Source organism: Eucalyptus grandis, chromosome 9, assembly GCF_016545825.1.
Source record: "Eucalyptus grandis isolate ANBG69807.140 chromosome 9, ASM1654582v1, whole genome shotgun sequence".
Classification (NCBI taxonomy): domain Eukaryota; kingdom Viridiplantae; phylum Streptophyta; class Magnoliopsida; order Myrtales; family Myrtaceae; genus Eucalyptus; species Eucalyptus grandis.
In genome coordinates this window covers 36,213,609-36,236,380 of record NC_052620.1, presented here as the reverse complement: position 1 = coordinate 36,236,380, position 22,772 = coordinate 36,213,609, and the positions used below count along the sequence as shown (strand labels likewise).

The 22,772-nt window shown below is 42.1% G+C and overlaps 2 protein-coding genes and 1 long non-coding RNA gene across 3 annotated transcripts; 1 reads left to right on the top strand and 2 right to left on the bottom strand.

Annotated features, from left to right (window-relative positions):
• Window positions 1-8,861: 8,861 nt before the first annotated feature.
• Window positions 8,862-10,647, bottom strand: LOC104424884 (protein EPIDERMAL PATTERNING FACTOR 1). Its single transcript, XM_010037414.3, has 2 exons — window positions 9,771-10,647; window positions 8,862-9,360 (listed from the first exon to the last, which is right to left on the bottom strand). The coding sequence occupies exons 1-2, from the start codon at window positions 9,868-9,870 to the stop codon at window positions 9,080-9,082; spliced, it is 381 nt and encodes a 126-aa protein (XP_010035716.1). The 5' UTR covers window positions 9,871-10,647; the 3' UTR covers window positions 8,862-9,079.
• A 6,370-nt stretch (window positions 10,648-17,017) lies between these two features.
• Window positions 17,018-17,965, bottom strand: LOC104424885. Its single transcript, XR_721551.3, has 2 exons — window positions 17,457-17,965; window positions 17,018-17,377 (listed from the first exon to the last, which is right to left on the bottom strand). It is a non-coding gene; the product is annotated as an uncharacterized LOC104424885 (long non-coding RNA).
• Window positions 17,966-18,955: 990 nt separating this feature from the next.
• LOC104424886 lies at window positions 18,956-22,435 on the top strand. The gene is made up of 6 exons (XM_010037415.3): window positions 18,956-19,196; window positions 19,317-19,449; window positions 20,085-20,188; window positions 20,326-20,497; window positions 20,585-20,716; window positions 20,789-22,435. Exons 1-6 carry the CDS (start codon window positions 19,156-19,158, stop codon window positions 22,247-22,249), a joined length of 2,043 nt encoding a protein of 680 aa, XP_010035717.2. The 5' UTR covers window positions 18,956-19,155; the 3' UTR covers window positions 22,250-22,435.
• Window positions 22,436-22,772: the final 337 nt, after the last annotated feature.

The following is a 22,772-nucleotide window of genomic DNA, read 5'->3' as shown; positions in this document are numbered from 1 at the left end:
ATCCATCTAATCTAATTATGCATTCAATGCCACATCATCAGTTGGGAAAAATGAATCATGACATTTGTGATTGACCTGAATGAACGGAGACGTGGTGAGTGCCCAAAAATTTCTCGATCCTTTGACCACCTTGTGAATTAGTATCATGTCTCAAACATACAGTGATGCATCGCTTTTCTTATGCTTGTGCATCACGTCTTTTGGAATGTAGGATACGATATTGAAGTAATTCTGCATGTCGTGATGTGCGAAGGTAAAAAAACTGAGGTAACTTGCGATCGACGCTAAGTCCACCAAAAGATTTTTTAAAAAAAAATCAATAAAGAAAGAAAGAAAGGGAGGGGATTTCCCCTCGCTGACATAAATGGAGAGACTAATCTAAAGAGTTTGGGATTGATAACAACCGGTCATGATCTCCTTTGTTATTCGTCGCAAGAGAACTTTGTCCTTTATATTCACTAGTGACGTCTTACGTGGCACGATTTCACTGAATTTATACACAAATTAAGTATTTGTTGAGGCAAGGGCAATCGCCCATTAAGATTGAGACGTCAGATCAATGGTGACCTCAGGTCGCGACGAAGGAGACTGTGAGGCAGAGAGAGAGAGAGAGAGAGAGAGAGAGACATTGATGGAGGGCTTTGAAGAGGAGTGTTGTTGGGACGTGACAGATTGATGGCGGGTGATTTGCTGATGCCATGCAAAGAAGAATGGGGGGGAAGAGCGAGAAGAGGGAGGAGATGTGGGCCAATTTGTAGGGCTTAGGGTCGCGTTTTTGACGTTTTTAAGGATTTTTTTATGCTAAGATTTTTTTTTGGTCGGAAAATAATTGGTATCATTCACTTAACCAAGTTCTGTGAATACACGTCAAAAGCATCATAACATAATAAATCGAAAAGAATAGGTGGGGAATTTGCAACCCAATTACAAGAATAGCAATTCATCCATTGAGCTTTGCCATCCAGTCTGTAATTTTATTTGTTTCCCTGCTGCAATGGATCAAAGTAAGGCCCGAAGATTTCCCCAACATGGTCTTGGCTCGGTCCACAAGCGGTTGTATTTCCCAACTCAGAAGTGAGAACACTCATCACAAGTACAGCGCAATCAGTTTCCACGTGCATCTATGGGCGTGGGAAAGCCTAGGGTTTCCACGAGTGCTATGGCCTCCGCTTGTGCCGCCGAGTTAACTTCCACCGATTTGGAAAATGCGTCGACCAATCTACCATAGGAGACTCAGCAGACACAAGCAATCGCTCCTGTCATCGTGGTGGTTGCAAAAGAGGTGTCGATGTTTATCTTCAACATCCCAGAGTCCGAAGGTATCCATTTTTGAGGTGAGGCTCCACATCCCGCTTTTCCCTTCGATTCCCAGTCCAAGCCGCAAAAAATTCATGCAAAGCAATAGCCCTGTTCACGGTTTGTTTCGGATCTAGGGGTTATTTTTTGAAGATGAAATGGTTGCGGGCTTTTCATATGCATCGAAGGGTCGTTGCAATAAATTCGAATCTTAGAAAGCTTTGTGGATCTTCTTTCAATTTAACCAGACACTCATCAAATCGAGTTAATCCCATTCTTTTTCTGCTGATTTGCAGAGTTTCCTCACGCCACATCTTGGATGTCCTAGCAACAAGGTGTGCTTGATCATTTCCGCTTCCTTTTTGTGTAATAAGCATACGTGTTCAGGTACTACCTCCCATATAGATTGTTCAGTGTAGACAGGGCATTTTGGCATGCACTCCATAAGAAAATTTTAATTTTGGGGGTTGTTTCGACTGCCAAATATTGCTCCATAAGAAAAGTTTCATTTTAGCCTATTTATTGGAATGTATTTTCTCCAACTAGTCTTTTGGTAGTTGGATTAAAAAAAGGACATCCCCACAACTATATTTAGGTAAGTTTGTCAGTATGTGAAATTAATGTTTGTAATCCATCAATTACAGCTCCAGTTTGAGGAACTTTTTTTTTTTTTTAGGTAAAGGGTAAGATATATAGCTTAAACCAACAATTACAAAAGATCCGGCACCACAAAACTTACACTCAACAAGACAACAGGTCAGTCAAAGTGGGTGGAAGGGGGCCGAATGCAAAAGAGGACCACAAGAGCGGGCCTGAGGAAGTAGAAATAGCCAAAACAAAGGCGAAAGGAAAAGGAAAGCAACGGGAGGCCACAGAAGGCCAGATGAACCACAATCTACACCCACATCAGCCAACGACAAAAGTGAAGAGCCATCAAGGAAGCACCCACGCAGAGGAAGAGTATCTAGACAACAAACACCAAGCTAGGGCCCTGCCGAAGTAGAAGACTCCCCAGCTGAAAAAATAATCAGATCAATACCCCAGCTACGCTGCAATCTCCAGTTTCTATAAGTATCATCCACACTCCTAAAGGTGGTGGCCTTGTCTCTGACGACCTTGATGAGTTGATTCTTCACCGCTGGAATGGATAAGCGCCGCTCTCTAAAGAGGATGCCGTTACTGTGCTTCCAAATGAAATAACAAAGAGCACCAAAAGAGAAGCGAGCAATGCACTTGTAAAAGTCTTTGCCCGCAAGGTAGGAGACGGCCCAGTTGGGGTTCTCGGCCCACAAGCCGTTCCGCCATGGCAGATTGCATCTGGAGGCCCAAAAGAAGGCGATGCTAGCAGAGATGCGGCATCAAAAAAATAGGTGGTCTATGGAATCCGATACCTCATTGCAGAAGGGACACAAGGCATTATCTAACCTACCATAAGATTATAATAGAGCTTGGGTAGGAAACTTGCCTTTGGCAATAAACCAAAGGTTTAGTTGGTACCTTGGAGTGATCGAGTTGTTCCATATGAGCGTGTGCCAGGAGACCCGAGTCTTCCTCCTCCTAGTCAAATCCCAAGCCAAGGCCACTGTGAACACGTGAGAAGTGTTTCCCTTCCAACCAAAACAATCGGAGAGGTGAGAAAGGGTGGGAAGAGATTCTGCCCAAGAGTCCAAGACTAACTTGGTCAAAGCTCCACGGTCAGTGAATAAGTCCGACACCATCACTTGCCTAGAGAGGCCAGATGTATAGATGGTTGAGTCCAGAAAATACAAGTTCAGAGGACCCTTGGGGTGCCAGTTATCATACCAGAGGGACACCAAGCAACCATCCCCGATTCTCTAATAAAAGGAGCTTCGAAACTCAATCCTAAGTTGGAGAATCTTCTTCCAAGCCCACGAACAACAGGTCAGCTTTTTGGGCACCCAGAAATTCGACCTTTTTAAGAAGGTCAAGTGAATCCATTTGCACCATAAAAATTCCTTACCGGCAAACAAGATCCATATATGTTTTAACATGGCAGCCTTGTTATACTCCCAAAGCCTACGGATGCCAAGGCCCCCCTCTTCTTTTGGACAACACACGTCCTCCCAGGGGACCTTTGCACCCCCTCTTCCCAACTCCGGGCCTTTCCATAGGAATTGTCTTTGAATTCTTTCAATTTGATTCAAGACCGTTGCAAGTAAAATAAATACACTAGCCCAGTATGCTTGGATGACATAAAGGACTGACCTGATCAATTGTAGCCGACCGGCGAAGGATAGGAAGTGATGAGTCCAAGATTGTACCTTCGTTGTGATACGGTTGACTAACACGCAACAATCCACCTTACTGATCCTGGAAGTGATGATGGGAACCCTGAGCTAGCGAGCCGATAGGCTTCCTTCATGGAAACTAAGGGTAAGGAGGATTTGGTTCCTTAAGGAGAGAATAGAAAAAAAAAAAAATTAACGCCGCTAAGTTTATATAGAAACTTTTGAGATCCCATCAATTAAAAGACTAATCAAACAAAATTCTCTCCGATTGGAAATGGAGAAAAATAATGACTTTTTTAATTGAAAAACAAGATAAGCTGCCCTACCAAACTTGTATGGCTTTTAAAAAGTGTAGTGCTAGTTTGAAGTTACACAACTTACTTACCGACGAAATAAATGATATATGAATAGTCATGAGATTCAAGATATATTTAACGAGTATATTTAGAACATGGCTAAAACTTCAGGATACCACAATATATATAATGTATTTTTACTTGATTGAACGGATAATGTTTTCCTATAAACTTGATTCCCCATGAATAAGACGAGAACGCCTATGAGACATCAGATTAGGTGTATTTTGGCCTGTCAGATAGATAAATGAGTAGTTACAAGTGACTAAACTCATTCTACATGATTGGTCAAATGCGAATTCAAAACAAAAAGGTGTGCATATCAAAATGAAAAAATACATATTGACCGGAAAAATTACTGTGTGGTTTATAAATCATGTGGATTGATTACATGAGTTTTATTATGAGACATATATGATTAAGAATCTAGATAGGCTTTGTTAGACACGGAAAACGCACAATCCCACTATCTACATAGCTAGAACAAGAATATATATAATCGAATATAAAGATATGCACATAATTTGGAATCCATTGTTCTTAATGCGGAAGTGCCAAAGTAGCATAAACGTTGAAAAAGAAAACGTTAGTACATAAATAAACTCGTGGAATGGATATTGCGTTCAACAATACTTGCTTCAGTAAGTTCCTATAGCATACAAGTAACAACTAGCCTTATCAATGTTACGAGGAAGCAAACACAGCTAGCTCTAGTCTAGCCTTGAATGACATTCAGCACTTCCATTAACGTGATTTTCCACAAAAAGTGTTTCAGCCAGCTGTAAAAGCAGAGTGAAGCGAGGGCTGCTAGTCCACTTGCCAGTATCAGAATGGTAGAAGGGTGTGGATCATTTAAAGGTGGTCAACTGACCAAAGTATTCCGGTTTCCTACTAGCTCAGGACAGAGCTACGGCATATGGAGGTATTCTTATTGCAATTGTCGATATGTTACAGAAATCGCGGGATCACGTACCAGACTCCGCTTAGAGACCAAGAAGTCCGATAGGTATAGCCACAACATTCTTATCAAGTCTATAGGGACTGGTTTATTTTCTGATAGAGCAACTGAAGCAACCTATTGGCATGAGACTGACAGAAGCAACCAGCTGTCGAAAAGGGCAATCTCCCTTGAGTTGACATACCATCTGCTGCAGTGGTCTAAAATTTCAAGGAGCTTTCCGTCAATTCTCCTATCTATCCAACAAGATGGAAGAGAAGTGCTTCTGTCTCCATTGAAGGCATGGTGACAAGTCAATCGGTCGAGAGAATTTACTACTCTGCCTTCACTGTCCTCAAAGCTTGAGATTGAGTACTTCAATTAGACCATTCAAATAATTTAACTTATGCTCAAAAACGACTTCACATGAAGTCAACGTACTCAAGACTAACTTGATTTAATTATCGTGAAGTTGCCACTTGCATTTGAGATCAAAGACCACATGACAGGACGCAAATTCACAATTTCAATCAAGCTCATCAGTAGCTCAAAACCACAACAGCAAAGCTCAATCTAACTGCAGACCGGTTTCTCAGATTATCTCCGCTGGAATTAGTATCGCCTTTCTCATGTAAAACCGGTTAGCAAAGCTAGAGGTTCTATTTCAAGAGCCTCGCTCATCCATCCAACACAAATTGAACGCGAGAAATACACCAGCAGCCAAAGTCCGAGGCAATCAATCACATCAAAACGATGCTCCCGAGTCCCAATCGCGATCTCCTCATCATCAATCTCCACCGCTCCAGATCCGAACATGATCAACCGACTCGCCAATCCATACGAACACCGACTTAAAACCGAAGTCAGCGCGTAACACAACTTCCACGAATCCAACAACGCAAGCTAAATTCTGCGCGATATTTACTCTCGGTATTGCGACTCTTATCAGGATTCAGACATCGGAGACAGAGGACATGAGATCGAATCGAATCGAACCAATTGATCGAGCGAGGAAAAAAACAGAAGGAGGAAACGAAGGAGGAGGGGGAGGAGAGGACCTTGAGGCCGTCGACGGAGAGGAGGCCAGAGAGGATGCACTCCTTGAGGACAAGGATTCCAAATTTAAATTCAGAAATTAAGCAAAACCTTAATTAAAATAAACAATCAATTAATTAAGGCTAAACATGCTGTATTAAACACAAACCACAATTAATTAAAAAAAGCAAGATTAAGCTAAGATAATCTTAACCATCTATCTAACCACCTATCTTAGGGCTAATACAACTTAATTAAACCCCTTAACTAGAATTAACTCTAACTAAACCAACCCTAAGCAAGTTTAGGCACTTAACGAAGGATTAGGGACTAAACTCACCCGTTAAGCGAGCCGGAGACACAGACACGGCGGTGATGACGAAGGCGACGCATGGGGACCTCAACCATGACGATCCAAGCCGGTCCCAAGGCTAAAACAGCAACAACAAACTCTGCCTCTCACTGCAACTCTGGAAATCGAACTGCAGAGGCAGAAAAGGAGCTAGGCCGACTGGCCGGAGCTCCGGCGAGCGGCTGGCCGGCGACCGGCGGCACTTGGGGGTCAAGGGGGACTTGCTGGTGGCTGGGCTGGGCAGAGATTGGGTCGAAATAGGAGGAAAAAGGCTGAAAAGGCAAAGCAGTGCAGGCTAGGTGGGATGCCCGACAGTGGCTTTTGGCCGACAGTGGCTTTTGGCCGGCTGGCAGGTCAGTCGGCGGCTCCGACCAGCGAGCGGCCACCACGATCCGTACGGACACGGTGGTGGGTGACACAGGCGGTGATTCTCACGGGAATGCAATAAATAACTCAGGTTTTTTGAGAAATGTCTGTAGGAGAAGAAAAAGAAGAAGGAAGAAGAGAAAACAAGGGGAGAGAGAGGGCTACGAATTCTTGGGCTAAAGAGGAAGAGAGAGAGTGATGTAAGGGCTGGCTGCACACCTCCATTAAGGCCATTCAATGCTTGGTTCAACTCCCCATGCAAGTGACACCATCTTCTCTATCTTCTTTTAACTTTTCCTCACAACAACTAAGAGCAAAATGGTCATTTCCACCTTGCACATTTCCCAATCTGCCCATGGGCTGAAAATGAGGGGCGGGCCTAAGAAATGGGCTAGGAAATGAATAGGAACGGGCTCGGAAATTGGTTGGGCTTGATACGGCTCAAAGTTAGATAATGGGCTCGAAAGGTAAAATGCCAATGGGCTCACTTGCTTGCTTTAGGCTCACCATGGTGGCTATCCCACCCTGGGCTTGAGGCCTACACTGGCATCGCTCAACCCACGTCCTCATAGGCTCGCTTCCTCAGTCTGTAAATCCTTTCTCCAAATACTTGGCTTAATGGCATTGTTGATTGTCGAAGTAGCATCGTCCAAAAGTCCGTCCCAGACACTCCCGAAAATTCGAAGTCCAATCTCGGATTCTCATATCATGTCAATTTCGCCCAAATGCCATTTTGATAAAACTCATACTGACAGGCGGCTTTGAGGATTCACGCGTAACCAACTCGTGTCAAACCACGTTCAGGACATCTCGACACATGGACATCCTTGATTATATGAAATTGCCAAGAATAGATTCTTATTTCAAAGTACACGATTACCGAGAATTGACATAGGGTCGTTCGCGGGCTCGATAACAATAAACGGAATCACCCGTCGTCCCATTATGTTCTGTCCGCGAATCAACTTCTAGTCATCCCTGAAATCAGCCTGCCTATCTACAAGATTGTCGTCACGCAAGTCTCACGGTTAAGTCATTTTCCCAGGTCAAGTTCTTTAGTCTCACAAACTCTGTTTTCATTAGTCTTTCCCCTTAAGATCAATATATTGGGAGTGATCAATTCCAAGTGAGTTCAACCAACAATGCATTGACGAAATTCACGTTCATTCATCCCTCAAAGGTTTCGAATTTCAGGACGTCACATCACTAGGCCACAACGAGGCTCGGCGTTGCCTAGATCTGCGAGATCGAGGTCGTGGTGGTCAAGCAAGCCTCTAGCAAGCTCATCGGATGTCACCAAGTTGGTCGTAAGAAGGAGGAAGAAGAAAAGAAAAGCAAAAAAAAAAAAAAAAAAAAAGAGAGAGAGAGAGAGAGAGAGAGAGAGAGAGAGAGAGAGAAATATAATAAAATTATTAAAAATTAAAAGAAAACAAAAAAAATTAATAGTCCCACCAAATATATTATTAGTTTGGGAATAAAAATTTTGAACAGTTATCAAGCGTTTTTAAAAACTCAAAAATTATTCTCAGAAACAAAATAATAATAAAAAAATCATTTCTGAGGTAAAATTATTCCTAAAAACGAAATGATTATCAAACGTGTCCTAAACTTCTATGGGAAAAGGTAAAATGCCAATTACTTGGAAATTAACAATTTTTACACTTGATTAGTAAGTTTTCACCTAGCATTGCAGATTTCCATATAAGTAATTGTACTGAGTGACTTTTTCAATGTCCTTACTTAATTCTCAGTAGCTATTTTTTTCATGTTTTTATAACTTTTTAGAAAAAAATTAATTTCGACATCTTATTTGTAGATCCTAAAAAGATTACTTTCCCAAAAACAAACTCGTACGCTGACCTGCAAAACAAATAATGACGACCTTGGGTGGATTTTCATTTTCTGCTAACCGGAGGATAGTTGCATGGAGAAACCCTAATTTAAGTTCTTAGTCAACCACTTTACTTATGGATCCTATTTCGACGGGATCTTGATGAGTTGATCTGCCTACACATCTTGCTTTCGCTGCTATCAATAAAATTTCTCCACATCCCCAAGGTTAGTTCCTGACAATTTGTGTGAGATTCTTGCTTTCTTTGAGCTCTTATTTTTTTTTCTTTTTTATTATTATTTGGCCGGCCTTTAAATTGGAAAGATACTAAGATAGGTAAAAGGTACGATGTCTCATGCGCACCATCGTTGGTTCAACTTGACACATGAAACGAGATCTTTCGCATGCTCTTTTCCATATGAAATTGAACGAATGCTAATGATGAGGCTCTCGAATGATCGACCAAAGAGAAGGACACCCACCCATTACAATCCAAAAACCGTGATGGCCTAACAAGACCTTCCTTTTATTCTTTGGATGCCTAGAAAAGAAAATTTTCTGGGAAAAAAGTGCCCAAAGAAAATGTCGTTGTCACAGGATCATTATGTTACATTGTCTTAGGAACAAGAAGGGTTGGTGATGTTGGTCGATCGAAGGTCATGGGACGGGATAAGACTTGTTGTTGCACATGCACTTGTAACCCATCGGGCACGTCTCTGCCTCCTGTACCGATGCGCACACAAAGCTGACCATGACCAGCCTACACGGCGAGCACGAGCCACAGGCGTGCGAACAGTCCGGCAAGCTCGACCCAGCAATTTGGACCGTGTCCGCCCTCCTCCCTGGTTTCGTCAGTGGCCTTCTCTCCCAGTAGACGTTCGGTTTTGCTTGGAGCTCAGCCTTCACCTTAGGCCGCATCAAGCGTCGGTGACCATGATCTGAAACGCCCATGTTATGGCTTTATAAGATGAAGACTGAGAGATAATTATCAGAGCTCTATCGAATGAATTAACCCCATATCATTTTCTTCTACGGTAACTGAAGCACACATGAGTATGTAGAAGCGGAGTAACTTAAATCCAGAAATAAGTCATGGTAAGATTTACACACATTTCTGTAGAAGCATAGTAATATTAGCCCTGCAAAAAAAATTGTATGAGACTCCACATATTATGACAAATGGTGCCATAAATTAAGTCTACCACCTTAGCAGTTTAAACAGTACTCAAAGTACTTTCGAAAACAAAAACAAAAGAACTCTCACCAAATACTTCTGTAAAATCAGTCTATAAATAATCTTTCCCCGAAAAACTTATAAAAGAAGTATCTGACACAGAAAGTCTCATACTCGAGCTCGGTCGGCCAATGCGCCTTGCGGAGACGGTAGAAAAAGGAACAAGAAGGAGAAGGATGAGGAGCGAAGCAACAAGAAGCGCAGAACCCTTCATCGCTTTTTGCAGAGTGCAGTATTCTGGCTCTTCTTTCTCTCAATCTCTTTTCTTGAATCTCTCTCCCTCGACAGTAATATCAAACCCGGAAAGACGTGAACCTTCGTCAGATTTACTCGCCGAAAGCGTGCCGCAAGATGGACGACTCAGGCCACGTTTATATATTCACGAGCGCAACAGCAGATCGGAAATTGAAGCAGATCACAGGCGAGAGTGCGTATGCAAAACCCCAGGAGGGAGGTCACATGAAAGACGATGCGCCCGCAGAGAGAGCTCACATGCAACAGCACCGGAAGCTTATTGTGATCGTCTGATGGAAGGAAGCTTCATGGGTTTGATGATGGTCGAAGAAAGTGCGGAAGTTGCTCTTCCTCCGTGAGTCCGGACAATAAATGAAACGCGAGCTCGTTGGCTTTGTGTTTTCCTCGCTTTCCCTATCCTCATGTGTTGAAGTTAAAGAAAGCTCGGGACATTGCAATGGGTGGTCAATTATGTGACCGCCATTAATGTCGGCCAACGACCTCCATTGATGAGCTTGAGCTTTTCCATTAACTCTTATTCCTCTGGACCACTCGCCACTCAAGGACACTCGAAATCGTCGACCGGGCTGGCGTCACTAGCTTTTGGGTTTGAGTTCCTCAAGGCCTATTCGCGGACGATTCAACGCTTGCACTTCGGTCAGCAGGTTCTTCAGCAGTGATCGAAAGCCTGAAAGCTCAGAGCATTGAAACCAAAACCATTACTGCTTTGATGTCACCGGACAGGTGCTCCCATCCGATTGGGAAGATACATGGTCTAAGTGCGATACGGTGTTCAGTTGAAACAGTGCCGCGTCGTTCAATAGGGAGATCTCAACCTGAGTACGGGCCGGCTCGGGCCAAACGGGCTTGAAGGCTATTTTGGGAGGGCTTGGAATAGGTCTTTCAGAGACAAAGCCCGTCAAGTTACGGAAATGGTGTAAACTTCTTGCGTAATTACCTTAAAAAAATCATAAACTGATACGCGTGTATTATATTTACCCAAAATTAATTTTCATGTCATGCAAAATCCCAACGCTGGACATATGCCACATTTATTCGATACTAATTTTTTATGTCACAAAAAATCTCAAGCTTGTACACAAGTCATATTTACCCAAACTAATCTTCATGTCACAACAAGTTATGCATTTTAATTGATTTTCCAAACTTGAGGGACCTCTTGGTAAAAATTTGGCAAGTTTTCCAATTTAAGATTTTTGTTTGGTGACACAATTAGATTTTGGAACATGTGGCACCAGTGTACTATTTTGAGATTTTGGTGACATGGAAATTAGTTCACGGTAAATGTGGCGTGAGTGTACTAATTTGAAATATGTTATATGACACAAAAATTAATTTGAGGTAAATGTAATAGGGGATAATTCATCAATTTAATTTTAAACCTTTTGACAATTTCTCTATTAAGTCCTTCCGGTCAATTATGATTGGAAACTGCTATATGGACATTAGCCGTATTACGTGACACGGTTAACATTAACGCGGATAGTTTTTATTTTTATTTTTATTTTTATTTTTATTTTTCATTTCTTTTTTTCTTTGTTTTTTCATCTTGAGGACAAGGCCCTCAAGGGCACGATAGCCTTGGCTACGGCCTTCACAGCCCTGCTAGCCATGGGTTGCTAGATTTGAGCGATGGCCACCTCGCTCACAATTAGCATCGATCGCTAATGAGGCATTCATGGCTGGTGAGGGCCTAGCGGGTGCCATAGGTGACCCTTGCTGGCCATAATGAAAGGAAAAGGCAAGGCCACAAAAGAAAAGAAAATTAAAAAATAATAATAATTTTTTAAATTGAAAAATTATCACATCAATATTTGTTATATCATATAGAACAATTGGCGTTCATATAAACATTTTGGCTAAAATTGGTCAAAAAGACTCAATTGACAAATTGTCTTAAATTAACCAAATTAAAATATTTATGACTAAATCGGTATCAATATAACAAGTTCAAAACTTCTTGGGTAATTTTGCACGAGTGTACTAGTGACATGAAATTAGTTTAAAGTAAATGTAGCACGCATTCACCAATTTGAGATTTTTGTATGGTATTATCCTAAACAATTTTACTATTGACGGGTAGGCCTAAGCGACATCTTACATTTTACCTGAAGATAGAAAAGCAAAGAATCAGTCCATTTGACAAACGTAAGACAAAACATCGTTAGGTTTGATGCAGGAAGCATTATCTTATGAAACCGTGTTTCACATGTCGTCGAATGGTTCTAGTAATTAACCATGCTATTCACATTAGAGAACGAACTAACTCGTGACGACGATGCTTGGCCGGATTCTGAAAGCTGCCATAAACGGAGCAGGACAGTCCCTCCCCAAGTTCTGCGATCTTTCCCCGGGGGGGCGGGAGTTGACCTGCACGTCTTAGTAGAGCTTTTCTCCCTCCATTCACCTTCCGTTGACTTGGCCTCTTCTCTGGTCAAACGTCAACTTTGTAGAGCCCAGGAAATATGGTTTATGTAAGATTGAAACGGCGAGGGATTATCCATCTGATCAACATTGACGCGGTTGGACTGTGCCCTTTTGGTTGTCAAGCTTTTTGCCTTTTTGTGTGGCGTTTTTCTTGAATTGACTTTGACCCCGTGAAGTCAATCGCGGTTCCAGAGACCGTACGCGCCCGCCAATGAGGGAACGTTTTTGGGCATCTGTTTAGACTACTAGATTCAATTCTTGTCACTATATAAGAACGGAATGAACTTGCCATGTTTACCAGATCATACCTTGGTGTTACAGTATAGTTTTCATCTCTTTCAGCCATGAGCGCTATGGTCAGAAACACCCCCTTCCGGTTGAGCCCAGCTAATTTCCTCTGGTCGAGCCCAGCTATATCCCATGACTACGAGCTCTTGAACCGCGATTCCGGAGCGACGGACGATGAGAGCAGTGATCCATGGAGTCGCATTACGCGCAATGAGAGGTCGAGGCACCGGCAAGTGTTCTTGAGAACGTACAAGCTGGCATCTGCGGACAGCTTAGGGAAGAGGAGGAAGGGAAGGACCATCAGGTATAAGAAGTTGAGGAAGATTGTGGTCAAGGTGAAGAGACTCGTGGTTGCGATGGTTTCATTTGCCCGGCCGAGGCCTTGCGATTGCAGGTCAGTGATGAATGTGTCCTGTCCGCGGCCGATAACAAGATGTTTCTGAGATGATTCTTTGGTTGAGTTTCAAGAACTGATCTGGTGAATCAAATTATATAGCTTGGGGCATAAGTTCATTCTTTTCTTTTGAGTCATTTGTATAAATTTTACGGTGAAGCTCTATGATTAATGGAAGATTTCATTCTACTTTGTGCTGAGTCATGACGTATTCTCTTTAGACGTACCAGATTTGTAGGTTGGATGAATCATTGGGATAGAAAGCAATCTGCAATTTGCTTATTTGGCACTGAACTATGTATCATTTATTAGATTTGCCCATCGAGAAGAACATTTTATCAACCAATTTCAACAAAGATTACGAAGTTCATTTCACATATTTGACAGGAAGAAAATGTCAGGTTCTAGAAAGAGGGGGGGAGAGAGGAATACAATAGAATGTCAGTTGAATCCCACAAAGTTCGGCAGTTACCAAAAAGCTCAGGCCATCCTTTAGAGCATCTCTACGTCCACACACATGTAACAATGCCCTTGATCAGTGGACGATCCTAAAACCATCCCAGTTTTCTCCATCCACCTCATGCCCTTGTTTTGGAATTGAGAAAGAAGGAAGAAGAAACTGAAAAGAAAAAATTAAAAAAACGATCTTTCTTCTTCTCCTCCTCCCAGAATTCTATGGACCATGCCCACAAAAGGGTCTATCCCGTGGACGCCAACCCCTCGACCGGCATGGAACCCCCACCGCCCTACCCACCAAAATACGTGATGCTCCAGGACAGCCAGGGTAGCATCCGCCCGCCCCCTTACCGCCGCAACATTCCCCGGTACCACTCGAACCACCACAAGTCCGGTGGCGGGAGTTGTTGCATGAGGTGCATTTGCTGCTTCTGTTGCTCCCTCTTCATCCTGATCTTCGTCGTCGCCACCCTTGCCTTCTATTTCTATGCCGTGTTCCAGCCGCGGGTCCCATCCTACACTGTTGACAGCTTTGCGACCAATGCATTCAACATGCAGCCGGACTTCAGCCTCTATACCGAGTTTGTGGTGACCGTGAAGGCCGACAATCCTAATTCGAACATAGGGTTTAATTATGGCAAGGACAGCTCGGTCATGGTCGCTTATCAGGATTCAACGCTGTGTAATGGCCAGCTCCCGGCTTTCCACCAAGGCCACAAGAACATAACCATGATAAAAGTCGTTTTGAAAGGAAAGAGTGAATTTGGGTCGGGACTTCAGGAAGCTTTGATGGAGAACCGGCACACCGGGAGGATTCCATTGAATGTAATTGTTAAGGTACCGGTTGGCATTGTTATCGGGACCTTCCCACTGCGGCGGTTCACAGTTCGCGTCATCTGCGCTTTGGTTGTGGATAACTTGTCGCCAAATAAGAAGACGCAAATTGTATCGAACTCCTGCGTCCCCTATATCCAACTATGAGATTGGCCAAAATGTATGGACAAGAATGGACAATCAGGAGCATTTAACGCGTTTGCATTTTTCCGAGAAATTGAATGATCAGAGGCTTTCGCCGAGCTTGTAGTACTGTAATCATTCAATTGTTTATCAAGGAAGTAACATATGTTACAGAGCTATATATCCACAGGTGTAGAGTGCATAGTACTGGCTTTTGTTGGACTTGGAACCAATTCGTTCTCACATTTTCTGTCCGAGAATGCTGACCCAAAATGCATTCCCTCAAGCCTCTAAAGGTGAAATGGAAGTGCTGAAGAACCGGAAGATCCGGTTGAAAGAGTCAACAATAATAAGCCAGAGGTACATTGTGTTCTTGTTTTTTCATGAATATGGATACTTGATTTGCCTGTTGAAAGGAGGATCCTAAATAACAATTAGAAGAAGAAATGATCTAAAACAGCGAAAACGTCTCCCTCTGTGAGAGAGATAGTGCTGAGATTCCTCTGTGTATTGCTTTCTAAACACGAGAAAGTATTTTGAAGTGATTTCCCTGTTCCATTAGCAATTGAGGTTATAGCAATTAAACATATGATAACGCATTACAAGGATAGATTTCTATATTTGAAATCTGGAATTCCCAACCAAGTCGACTTCTACTTCTGCCAAGCAATGGCTGTGGCCTGTGGGCACTGCCTGCATTCATAGTTCCATTGCCACAATGCCACTAGCAAAAGATAGGCTCAGAACATTAGAGATTGTGGCTATGGACTTCAAGGTGGGGGTTTTGAATCCATACTCATCCACAACCAGCCCAATCTTTTCTGTGGAATTTTTACCCAATATTGATGCGCATGGAGTGCCTGCTTTATTTCTTGCAACTTTGAATTAAAGACTAATAACTATCTGTCAGTTAGGTGATATCCTAAAAATGACGGAATGCTTGATGCAGAGTATACTAGGGACAGGTACGCAGAACCAAGCATACGTCTTGCCAAGTATTTGGTCATTTCCAGTTTTCTGCTCATATGTCACTGGTAGGAATTTGAAAAGAAAAGAAAAAATGAACACATAAACGTAACCGAGCAATAAAAAGAAGGAAACATAAATAGTTGAAAGGGTTGAAGATTCTAGTGAGGCTATGCCATTTCAGAAGTGACAACTCGATGGGTCTTCCATATTGTGGACTTGTTAAGCAAGACATTGTTTGATACACTTGTATACGCAGCAGTTTGAGAAGGGAACCCAATTTATACGTGCAAAGCAAATTTCAGTTCAGATACCCAAGAAGGCTCAGAAATTTTGTCATTCCTTTGCAGGGCTTCTTACTAGGAAGTCCGTATATGCAACATAATAAGGGAAAAATCATGAAAGCAACTTTTACTACGGGTTCACACAATGCTCCAAGCATCCTGAAACTGTTGCCCATAGGTCCAGCAGGTACCATGCAAATCTTCTAAAGTCCTCTCAAAATGCTTAAAACTTTGTAAGGCAGAAGTCCTCATAATATCCAAGCATCTTTCATTCTCAAGCAGACAAGTTCACAGTTTTATTTACTAGGCATGTCTATGCAGCAATAACATAACTTCCTCATCTACAACTTCAAATAAATTGCTGATGCTAACAGAATGGCATAAAAGTTACTGGAGTTCTGATTGATGAGTCAGTGAAGATGTCTTTGTGCTATAAATCATTCTCTTTAGGTACTCAAAAAAGTTTTGCCATGGGTTGTTGGTTCTTTTAGGCTTATAATTTAAAATCGCTTTGAGGTATGACGGGACAAATCTCAAGTTGGTAAATCATATATAAAAATATGAAATGTCAGGTATATCAGAATTTCTAAAGCTGAGAGAAGTATTCATTTCTTTTCTTTTCTTTCATGTTACAAAGTATTTCTCAGCTTGTGTGATAGATCTGTAAGTTCCTGTTCAATGTGAAGGCTTTGCTCTATAGAACAGAATCCATGATTCTTTTTTTCCTTTCATTTACTTGATCATGTGTGGAGACCAAGTATTAGGTAATCGTAAGCAAGACCTAACAGCAACTACAGACGCTATTGTTTTTCTGACACAGACATGTGATTAATCAAACAACTGACGTTTGGTTGGGCACCTAACCAAATCCACATAAACTTTGACAGCTCCTTATGCCAATGCCAAAGGGTTTGCTACAGACCCATCTTATTGGTCCTCCAAGGTCAAGCGTCAAAAGTTCAAATCCACAGTATCCTACTAGAAAAACCTCTACCTCGTGCATTTCTGATTACTGGCACTGCCAGTTTACCACATCTATCAATGCTCAATTTATCGCTTCTGCATAGATGCACCCATGGAATTTCGTGCACAGTTTCTTCAGACACAAAAGTGATGGTTTGACCATCACCCAATGATCATCCAAGCTCTTTCCTTGAATCGGAAAGAAACCACATGGACTGAAACCAACAAGTGAACTGACTTCTCCGCAAGAAAGAAAGAAGAAAAGTAAGAAACAAGAGGGTTTGGTTGGGCACCTAACCAAATCCATATGACTAGGAAACAGCACCATTTAACTGGACTACCTAATCTGAAAGACAATGCTATGAACCCACTTAACCAATCCTCGAAGCTAGAGGACTAGGAGAAATTCAACCACATAATAAGATACATTCCACAGAAAGTCACAATCAATGCACTCCTGTCAAGCATTACAACAAGCACCTGAGCTGCCATGTTCATCTCCATTTGTAGCTCAAGTCCCAATACATTTTCACATGTAGCATGCAAAGTCGGGTCATTTCGCTTAATGATTAAGCCATTCCAGTTTTTGTTAATCAAGAAAAAACTATATTGTAATGACCTGGCCCCTCGGAAGTGTGTCTCTGGTCGCAATCATGAGCAGCTCGAGCTCACCCTCCATGCGTAAGCAACGACCCCACTTCAGAGCCGCGCCGCACTTTACATGCCGTGCCCTAAAGTTTGGTCACCAGCCCAAACAGACATCACGTGAGCGCGTGACCCAGAGAGAGAGAGATGGGGTTAGATGATCACCTTTGACTGCGCTAACGAGCACGCAGCCTTTGGCCGGGGGGGCATAAAAGAATTCGTTCACATGGGGATGCGGTGTCGGAGCGTGTAGGTTAAGGATCCCAGGAATGTCTTCTTGCTTCTCTAAATGCATCATCACCACCATCATCATCATCCGCTGATGATGCTTTTCTTATTTCCAGCAAAATGTACAAGCTTTCGCAACCAGTCCGTTTTCTTTATCCAAACCCACCACACCACACCATGCCAGAGTACAGCAGAAAGTTCTAATCCTGCCCTGCTTGACTTCCGGTTAACCAATCCACAATCTTTGCTGAAAAAAAAAAGGGTTTAGCAGATTTACCAAATTTATTGGGGGGGAAACTATAGAAGCTTGCACGCTACTTTGTAGTTAGTAAATTCTCAGTGGTTGTGCGAAAAATAATATCTAATTCTCGCACTAAATCAATTCCTTAGTGCTATAGTTCTGTTTATCCGAGCCACTATGGAGCTCTTTAAGAAAAGTTGAGGAATCAAATTCTGGTCTTTATGCTTCAAGATCCGCTTTTTAATATGGATCTTTTTGAGCCAATCTTTGCTTTATCTAAACGAAGGAAGGTGGCCACGGTGATCTTTAGTGGATAGGAATCAATCCTATCTTTTCCTTTTCTTTTGTTAAAGTAATTTAATGAGGTGCTTTAGCATTGGACATCGATTTTTTTCTTTAATCTTTTTGGAATAATTAAGGAAAGACATGTTGGTTTTAACTTAATCCAACATGACCAATCGTCAAGAACATATCCATTAGATGTTGAGATTGAAAACTCCACAATCTTTTAAAAACAAAACGAAAGATAAATGTTAGGGTTAATATCATAAAAATACCTATACATTGGAACATGTGTGATAAATACACCTCAAATTAATTTTTTCAACACCAAAAATCATAACTACATATACTTGTAACAAATTTATTTTAAACTATTTTTTTATCATAAAAAATCTCAAACTAGTATTTTTGTGACAAATGACCTCTCTTTAATTTCCATTAAATTGGATTAATATCATAAAAATCACAAATTAGCACACATATGATAAATGGATGGTAAAATCTCAAATCGGTTTACTTGTCAACTTACGCAGCATTATCTAATTCAGCAATTTAATGATAAAATTTAATAAAAATTAATATATGATAAATTTATTACCAGCGCACTAGTTTGAGATTTTTCATGGTATTTATAATAAATGTTACAGCCTAAAGAAAAGAAAGAGGATGAGGATTAATATGAACCAGCAACAAGTGGGAAAGAAAATAGCTTGGTGGGTTCGTGACACGTGTCCCTCTATCGTAGTGGAGCGGTTTTCCGGAGCAAGCGAGAACCGTCTGTTTGTGTTTTTTCAAGCCCACTCTTCCTGAATATAACGCCCCATGACGCGACCGAGAACTGCAAATTTCACACTCAAAACTGGAAAAAAGAGAGAGAAATGGCAAGAAACTGTCATCGCTAGTTTCAGTTTGATCCTCTCTCTCTCCCACCAACCATACCTTCAGTTTTCAATCAGCTGGCAAGCTAACTTGTTTTCAGCTTCTATGCTTCGTCTCCCTATTTGGGTTTGCACTTTGCAGCTGACCGGCATGCTAGGCCTGCTGATTCAAGACTCGGTGTTCTCTTGAACCCTGCAAGGCTCGAGAAGAAGCTGCTTCGGAAACATCTCGGCCATGTTCGACATCCTGTTCGGGTGGCGAAAAGCTTCCAAATGGTAGTCTCGCGTGATGTTTTTTCCCGTCAATCATGTCTTTTGCATCGTTCCTTTTATCTTGAAGCCGATGGAGACGTCTCGGACATGGTAGTGATGGTAATATACGCCCTTGTGTTGCAGCAAGAGGGTGATCAGAAGAGTGCAGTGCCGGCTGAAGCTGCTGAAGAACAAGAGGAGTTCGATCGTGAGGCAGTTGCGCGAGGACGTCGCTCAGCTCATCAAGAATGGCCACGAAGACGTGGCGATCGAGCGGGTGCGTAGTGATCGCCTGAACCTTACCAATTCATGCTTTTAGTGTATGGTGCTGCTGGGGCTTAAGCCATTCCCCTGTTGCTTCCTCTGTTTTATGCTTCTTTCTTACAAGAATTGCTTGAGGGTGAAGGTCGTCTATTTCTTGCCGGTTTCGTTTTCTTGTTAAATGTTGACAGTCGACACATACTCATAGCAGTTTCGTCAATTGGAGTGTTCGAGCAACTCTTGGAAAATGTATTATCCAGTTTCTGGATAAAGAGAATCAATCCTCCCAATTTAGGAACCAAGCACAACTCCTTAATTTTGTCCTCTGAGATGCAAACTAGAAGAGAACTAGTTGAATCTTAGCTATATGATTGAAAAATTGCTTCATCATAGCCAAATAAGTTCTTATCGTCTTAAGAAGCTCGTTTGAAATATTTAGCTCTAGCTTCTTAGGAGTGTCAAAGCATTATATGCGCTTTGAGGAAAAAAGAGGAAAAATTTTAAGAGAGAAACAGGCAACAGTGATTCTCGGGGTAATTTTGGGGCTCAGATGAGTAACGATGAAGGATGTTTAACCAAGTTCATTGAGCTGTAGCACCTGCGAAAGGGAGATTCGATATCTGCTTAGTGACTGCCTGTCTATTTTCTCAGGCTGAGCAGCTATTCAAAGATGAAAGCATCATCGCTGTCTACAATTTGCTCGATCAATTCTGCGAATTTGTTATCTCCAACTTGTCGTACATTCGCAGGAACAGGTACTTAACGCTTCTGCTAGGTTTTCAGAAAGCATAATTTCTGCTAATATCAACCTTTGAATATTGTCACTTAGCAATTCTAGCCTGCGGCTTTTCTCATCTGCAAAGACTCTCCGCTTGTAAATTAATTGTCTCAGGGACTGTCCAAATGATATCAATGAAGCGGTTTCAAGCCTCATATTTGCCTCTGCGAGATGCGGGGACTTACCTGAGCTTCGCGTGATCCGGAAGCTGTTTGGAGAACGTTATGGCAATAGATTTGCTGCGACTGCCGTAGAATTATTCCCTGGAAATCTTGTGAACCGTCAGGTTGGAGTGATTACAACAGTCATTTGATGAGTATCAAATTATTTATACAAATTCATTGATGTAGTTAATGGCATTATAAAAATGCAGATTAGAGATCAACTCTCCATCAAATCAGTGCCCAATGATACGAAGCACAGATTAGTGGACGAAATTACCAGGGAATGCTGCCGTAAGCCCGAGATCTTGGCGATTGAATTTTCTTCAGAACTGCAAAGACAGGTAACACCATTGTATGGAAAGATGGGCATATCTTCTTTTGAAGCTGACGAGTTTTTTTCCTGGAAAATACAGGTGAAAGAAAATATGGAACAGAAACGGATGAATAAGGAATCTACAATTAGCCATGTAAGTATCGAAGAATCTAAAGTGCAAGTTTCGAGTACTAGAGAGATTGGAACTGAAGCCATAATACACGTCGACTCGGAAGCAGCTGCACATGAACTTCAGTCTACACCATCTCAATCTCATCCTAAACTACATCAAAATACAGCAGATACTTTGGTACTTTCTTCTATTGTTTCTTGGCCTTCCAACAATCTATCGGACTCCTCACTTTCGCCAAGCAATCTCACATTGACTGTTCCTGAAGAAATTGAGAACGCCACTTCCATTCAAGAAGCTTCAGAACCGAAGGAAGATATAATAATCACCTCATCCTCTTCAAGCAATTCACCTCAATTTCCTGAAGGAAAGGTAGTCTATCTCGACGATGTCGAGGAATTTCAGTCACTCCCCAAAGTGAATGAAAATGGCCAAGACCAGAGGCTATTCAAGTTCAAACCTTTGCTCGGCTTTCAAAAAGGTACACCTGAAGTAAAACTTGATCAGGGTTACATTGAAGAACATGAATCATCAGATGAGAAGAAGTCGACTCCAAGGAGCACCAGGAAAAGTGAGGCACCAGCTGGAAAGAGGTCAAGGAGGAGATCACTGTCCCGAGACAACCAAAGCGTCAGGGATTGTGAATTTGTGGTCTACTACAACAAGCCTGGAAAGAACTCAACTCACAGGCTCAGCCATAACCGCGAGGGGAAGCATCTGAAGATGAACCATGCCGAAGAAAATGATCAGCTCTTTTCTTTGAGGCAGAAAACAGGCCAAAGTTTCAGTCCAGACTTGGGGAGTCATTCTAGCTCGTGCAGGCTTAACTATGTTTCGGCGAAGTCATGCCGTGACTCCTGCTCTAACTGCAAAATAAATAAATGTAGTTTGGAAAATCCATGTTACCATTGTTCCCGTGACCAGAGCCATCTCACGCCACTTCAAACCCATCATTACAAAGAGGAGACTTCGATTGAAGGCTTTTGCAACTGTCCAGGTCATAGGAATGAGAAACTCGATGTCAAGTCTTCTCCAGTACCACTTCGACAAAAAGGAAACAGTTTTGAAAACGGCTCTGCTGTATATAACGTTTTCACCTACAGGAATCACAAGGTTGATGAGGAGAGCATGAACAAGGAAAGTATGGTCCAGGGATCCAATTCTTCGGGAAGTGATACTACTATTGTAATCGACAGTGTTGAGGATGCAGTTCTCTCCCCCTACTTGAGAGCCATGACAATGCCCCCAGAACGGCACAAAGATGGGTTCAAGGAGAAAGTCCCCCGCTCGAATTCATTTCCAATTCAATGCCCGACCCATGTCCATCCCAGGTTGCCCGACTATGATGATCTGACAGCCAAATTTGCGGCTCTCAAGCAAGAGTACTTGCAAAAAACCAGGCCTCCTGGTTGGAAACAAGAGGCGAGATAGAGCGCAGAGACTTGGCACGTCGGTAGCTTTTCCATTCAGAATATTTCCATTTGTTGACATATTTCGTGTGACTAGGTGTTCTTGATTATCCACTTCGTAGCGTCTTTCATTTGGAGAATCGATTCTTTGTACAGATTTGGGAAGTCCTGCATTATTAGATTGGTTTGCATTTTGTTTCTCTCTCAAGTTTGGTTAAGAGGGCAGACTTCTTGTCTCTTCTAATAAGCTCGAACGTTTGACTTCACAAATGACAATCTGCTCAACCAACGACCACGAGCAAGTCGCTCAGCACCTCATTGACATGAATCGAGAAGGGATGGACGGTGGAGCTTCCGACTTTAAAACGCAAGTGAAAGTGATGCGAAAGGTCGGCCCTCAAGTGGAAGAAAAACAAGGCAAATGATGGGCCTAGAGAAGATTTTGAACTTCTGTCTATTTTCTCATTTGGGCATGGGCAAATACTATTTTACGACTAGTCTCTTTCGAACACATATTGTGGATACTAGCTAGAAATAATTAGAGG

Bases quoted from the DNA above. Each gene is read 5' to 3' on its own strand.
- LOC104424884 (XM_010037414.3), bottom strand. From the start codon at position 9,870: ATGAAGGGTTCTGCGCTTCTTGTTGCTTCGCTCCTCATCCTTCTCCTT. The intron at 9,361-9,770 runs GTATGAGACTTT...TGGGCGTTTCAG, and splicing joins CATTGGCCGACCGAGCTCGA to ATCATGGTCACCGACGCTTG.
- LOC104424886 (XM_010037415.3), top strand. From the start codon at position 19,156: ATGTTCGACATCCTGTTCGGGTGGCGAAAAGCTTCCAAATG. The intron at 19,450-20,084 runs GTGCGTAGTGAT...CTATTTTCTCAG, and splicing joins AAGACGTGGCGATCGAGCGG to GCTGAGCAGCTATTCAAAGA. The intron at 20,498-20,584 runs GTTGGAGTGATT...ATAAAAATGCAG, and splicing joins GAAATCTTGTGAACCGTCAG to ATTAGAGATCAACTCTCCAT.